The 5,588-nt window shown below is 41.6% G+C and overlaps 1 protein-coding gene across 2 annotated transcripts in view; it reads right to left on the minus strand.

The window, feature by feature from the left end:
- VDAC2 (voltage dependent anion channel 2) overlaps window positions 1-5,588 on the minus strand; it is a 22,127-nt gene that overhangs the window by 10,982 nt on the left and 5,557 nt on the right. For both annotated transcript variants that reach the window (XM_003783524.2, XM_023509638.1), the window contains 3 exons: window positions 1,908-2,060; window positions 1,761-1,813; window positions 789-1,016 (listed from right to left, as the gene is read on the minus strand). In XM_003783524.2, the coding sequence (XP_003783572.1) occupies window positions 789-1,016; window positions 1,761-1,813; window positions 1,908-2,060 (434 nt within the window). The remainder of the gene's footprint in view (window positions 1-788; window positions 1,017-1,760; window positions 1,814-1,907; window positions 2,061-5,588) is intronic.

Raw genomic sequence — 5,588 nt, forward strand, 5'->3', positions numbered from 1 at the left:
AAAAAAAAAGTTTATAGCCATACCACCGTAAATGCTCTGATCTCATGTGATTTTGAGACTGGAAAATAGAAAGCACACCAAGTCTCATATGAAATACTCTCTCAGCACCAAAGGTCAGGCTAACCTTTTTTACTATATGCTTTTGAGGATGTTTGTCTTTTATGTTATAAAAAATCCTTTAGTTTATACCTGTATTAATAAGAGGTGACAAGAAACATCAAATACCATCCTCTAGCCTGGCACGGTGGCTCACACCTGTAATCCTAGCACTCTGAGAGACCAAGGAGGGTGGGTAACTTGAGCTCACAAGTTCAAGATAGCCTGAGCAAAAGCAAGACCCCGCCTCTACTAAAAATAGAAAAACTGAGGCAAGAGGATCGCTTGAGGCTAAGAGTTGGAGGTTGCTGAGAGCTGTGATGGCATAGCACTCTCCCAGAAACGAAGAAATAAAGAAAGGAGAGAAAGGAAGGACAGAAAGAGAGAGAGAAAGAGTGAAAGGAAGGGAGGGAGGGAGGGTGGGGAAAAGAGAGAAAGAGAAAGAAAAGAGAGAGGAGAGAGAGAAAGCCAGGCTTTGTGGCAGGCACCTGTAGTACCAGCTACTTGGGAGGCTCAGGCAAGAGAATTGCTTGAGCCCAAGAGTTTGAAATTGCTGTGGATGACGCCAGGGCACTCTACCAAGAGCAACAAAGTGAGACTCTGTCTCAAAAAACAACCAACCAACCAAATACCATCATCTGAGGGCCTACATGCCTACCTATGTCATAATATCCCATGAAGGAAATACTTACACATTAGTGTGTAGCTGGAAGTCCCCGGTCCTGTAGCCTACTGCAAAGTTATTCCTTGTCAGCTTTGATTTGGCACTGTCAAAGGTCATCTGATACCCAGCAAGCCAGCCCTCATAACCAAAGACAGCTGAACCATGGATTGCAGGTCCAGCGAAATCAAAGTCAACATCACAACCAAGGTTTATACACTCCCTCCTGTAAGAGGACTTGATTTTACCACTCTTCTTTCTGGAAAAAGAACAAACTGACTTAAAGCTTAATGCCAGTGTCAAAAATTTATACACATGACTTCTGCAAAAAGAGCACAAAACAGCAACACATTGACTGCACACTAGAAAAAAAAGTTTTTCCCTTTGGACCACAGTGTTTTATTACAAAAACAGACGAGGGGTGGCACCTGTGGTTCAAAGGAGTAAGGCGCCAGCCCCCTATGCCAGAGGTGGTGGGTTCAAACCCAGCCCTGGCCAAAAACTGCAATAAAAAATAGACTAAAAACTTCAAAAACAAAAGGATCCTTTCTAATTCTAAATGTGACATTTTTTATTGTTTTCTGTACATGAGCTATATGCAAGACAACAGGAGGTAAGAAAGACAAGCCAACTAACAGCAAAAACAATTGCACTAAGATCAGGAAGTTTAAAAACAAGCAGCAACATAATCACAGACAGCAAAAAACAGCACAGTGAACTAAAGACCAGGATACACAGGGTAACTGGACTGCAATCATCATAGGAAAATTACTTTGCAGCACTAGCAATCAGTCACAAAAGTCTATTAGAAACACGTTAATTACCCAAGTTAGTGCCACAATCAAGAGGCAAATATCTGAAAACAAAGCAATGCCAGCAACCAGTACTCCAAAAGCAGAGATTCACCACAAGGCAGCTTTAGGCTATCAATCAAACATGCATCCTTCCCACATATACAAAAGATGCCTCTTAGTATAATACAGATAAAAACTGCTATGCTTACCCTGTGTTTGGTGAGAAGGTAGTATCAAAAGTCAATTTCAAACCTTGACAAATCTATTTTGAAAGAAAAATAATTTGTTTTCAGCTTTATTTCCTTTTTGAAACACAAAAATAAAAATTAATACTAAAAAATAATCCAAAATGTTACCTGGTCTTCAATGGCGATTTCTGTTCCCAAAGTGTTATCAGTGTTCCATTTTTCTGTGAAAGTCAGACCATACTCACACCATTTATATTTGGTCTCCAAGGTCCCAGTAACTTTACCAGTGTCTGTGTTAGATGAACCAGATGTTGAGAATTCCTAACAAGACAATAAGTAATTCCATGAACTTTCTCGTCAGCCTAGAAGAACTTACTGCCTAAGTGACACAGGCAAAAAAAAATCCACTGAAACATTTGGTAATTTCACTAATCCTCCTTTTTTCTAACTTTCTAAACACTCTTAACCTTCAGCACTGTGCTATCTCTAAGTACAAAAGTGAGAAACGGGGTGCACTGGCATGTGGTGGCTCATCCCTGTAATTCTAGCATTCTGGGAGGCCGAGGAGGGAGGATTCCTGAGGTCAGGAGTTGGAGACTAACCTGAGCAAGAATGAGACCCTGTGTCTACTAAAAATAGAAAAAATGAGCCAGGCCTCATGGTGGGCACCTATAGTACCAGCTACTGGGGAAGCTGAGAGGCAGGAGTATTGCTTGAGCCCAGGAGCCTGAGGTTGCTGTGAGTTAGGCTGATACTATATCACTCACTCTAGCCTGGGGGCAACCAGGTAAGACGCTGTCTCAAAAACAAAAAAAAGAAAAAAAAAAAAGAGTAGGGCTGGGCACAGTGGCTCATGCCTATAATCCTAACACTCTGGGAGAACAAGGCCGGTGGATTGCCTGAGCTCACGAGTTTGAGACCAGCCTGAGCAAGAAGAGCGAGAGCCTGTCTCTAAAAATAGCTGGGCATTGATTGTGGCAGATGCCTGCAGTCCCAGCTACTTAGGAGACTGAGGCAAAAGAATTGCTTAAGCCCAAGAGCTTGAGGCTGCTGTGAGCTATGATACCACAGTACTCTACCAAAAATGACAAAGTGAAACTGTCTCAAAAAAAAACAATGACAAGCTACCCTTTAGCACTGACTACTGCCTCCTTACTTACACAGCTGACATTTCCAATCACTACAACTTAACCTGTAGTTATTTGTCAAGTGAACAGCTGTATACCTTTTAGAGAAACCTCTGCTTTTATCTGGGGTTCAAAAAACACTGATGGGGGGTGGCGCCTGTGGCACAAGGAGTAGGGCGCCAGCCCCACATACCAGGGGTGGCGGGTTCAGGCCCAGCCCCAGTCAAAACGGCAAAGAATAAAAAAAACACTGATGGGAGAAAAATGGGTATTTTGGCACTGCATCAAATCTACTTGACTCAAACACTAAATACATCAGTATGGTTCCCCATAGATCTCGTCATTAAAATCAGCTTGTAACAACTGAGACCAAAACTATGTATTATGAAATGTTTCCTGAAAATTCATAAAGGGAAAAGCACCCTACAGTAGCAGTCCATACCATAAACAAGACATTTTCTCGTTCTTTTTTTTGAAACAAGAGAGTCTCACTATGTCGCCCTTGGTAGAGTGCCATAGTGTCAGCTCACAGCAACCTCAAACTTGGGCTTAAACAAATCTCTTGCCTCAGCCTCCCAAGTACCTGGGAATACAGGAGCCCGCCACATCACCTGGCTATTTTTTTAGAGATGAGGTCTCACTCTGGCTCAGGCTGGTCTTGAACCTATGAGCTCAAGGTAACCACCTGCCTCAGCCTCCCAGAGTGTTTTTTTATTAGACAGAGTTCATTTTGTGGCCGTTGGTAAAGTGCCATGGCATCATAGCTCACAGCAACATCAAACTCTTAGGCTCAAGCAATCCTCTTGCCTCAGTTTTTAATTTTTAATAGAGAGGGGATCTCATCCCTGCTCAGGCTAGTGTCAAACTTGTGAGCTTAAGCAATCCATCCACCTCGGCCTTTCAGAGTGCTAAGATTACAGGTATGAGCCACCACAACCAGCCACCAAGATTATTTTTTCCAAAAATTTCATTGATAATCTCTGTATTCTATTTTTCTGAACAAAAAGGCTTCACCAGGTTTCGTGCCTTTCCAACCATTTCTCATATTCTCATTTAAAAAACAAAAATGTAGATGGATTTATAGATTTATTCTATAGCTGGTTTATATCACATATAAAGTACAATATGTATACCAGATACCTATAGGAAAAAAATCTAATACCAGTAACAATCTAAAGTGCACTGTATTATGTTGGTAGCAAATATAAATAATCTGCCAATCCCTGATTGCACATCAAATTAAGAGGAAGAAATATGGAGGGCTTATCTAAAATTTAAAACCTGCTGCAAATAGCTGCCCCTAAATCTAATAATCTCACACAGTTCACAGCATATAGGATGAAATCTACATACTGAACTGTGTAAATTGGTATTTTTTTTTTTTTTTTAGATGGCGCCTCAAGCTATCCCCCTGGGTCAAGTGCCATGGCATCACGCTCACAGCAACCTCCAACTCCTAGGCTCAAGTGAGTCTCCTGCCTCAGCCTCCCAAGTAGCTGGGACTACAGGCGCCCGCCACAACACCTGGCCATTTTTTGGTTGCAGCCATCATTGTTGTTTGGCGGCCCGGGCTGGGGATTCGAACCTGCCACATTGGGTGTATGTGGCTGGTGCCTTAGCCGCTTGAGCCACAGGCGCCGAGCCGTAAATTGAAATTGAAATCTTAAAAGTTAAAATACTAAAATGCCCTCTTGGCATTTTAATTTGTCTACCAATGATGGCTCTACCATTTAACCACTAGAAAGCCATGATAGCTGATCTGGAGATTTCTCAATAAAGAAACTTCAACCAGATATTGTGATACCTGCAGAGTGAGGAAATACCAAAATTGTACCAATAGAGGGAAAGGCCAGTTATCTTTCATCTAGAAAACACAACTTTTGTATAACTATTACTCTGCAGTTAAACAGACACAAATCCTTAGATCTTATATACAATCTCCTGAAATTAGGTTTTCATTGTCAGGAAGCATAGCACTCAATACCCATACAGAGAAGCAGTGCACTATGTTAGGAAAGAACACTGGATATAAAATTAGGAGTTTGGTAGCTGAACGTTGTGGCAGGCACCTGTAGTCCCAGGTACTTGGGAGACTGAGGCAAGAGAATCACTTAAGCCCTAGAGTTTGAGGTTGCTGTGAACTGTGAAGCCACAGCACTCTACCAAGGTTAACATAGTGAGACTCTGTCTTAAAAAAAAAAAAAATTAGGAATTCAGATTCCCAGTTTCCTAAATGAAGAACACCAAGGAAGCATTTAACATTTTTGGGTCCATTTATGCAAATGAAATTATAAAGCCTACTATCCCTAGAGTACTAAACTGAAATTACACTGTGAAAGTTTTGTACATTTTCATGTTCTACACAAAACAAAAGCATTATTAAATTGATAGATATAGATAGATAGATAAGGAACATGTTCTTCTAGAGGATGGTTTTAATGGGGAATGTGTATGAGTAGCTATTTTTAATACCAACTGACAACAATTTATGACTCTTGAGTCCACACCCATGCCATCCATCAGCATATAGATCAAGAGCCAGTCTTCAGGGCCAGGCACAGTGGCTCACACCTGTAATCCTTGTACTCTGGGAAGCTGAAGCGGGTGGATTACCTGAGCTAACAGATTCAAGACCAACCTGAGCCTGAGCCAAAGTCAGAGAGAGACTTTGTCTCTAAAATAGGCGGAAGTGGCTTGGCGCCTATAGCTCAACCGGCTAAGG

The sequence above is a fragment of the Otolemur garnettii genome, unplaced genomic scaffold, assembly GCF_000181295.1.
Source record: "Otolemur garnettii isolate 467f Iridium unplaced genomic scaffold, OtoGar3 scaffold00008, whole genome shotgun sequence".
In the NCBI taxonomy this organism is placed as follows: domain Eukaryota; kingdom Metazoa; phylum Chordata; class Mammalia; order Primates; family Galagidae; genus Otolemur; species Otolemur garnettii.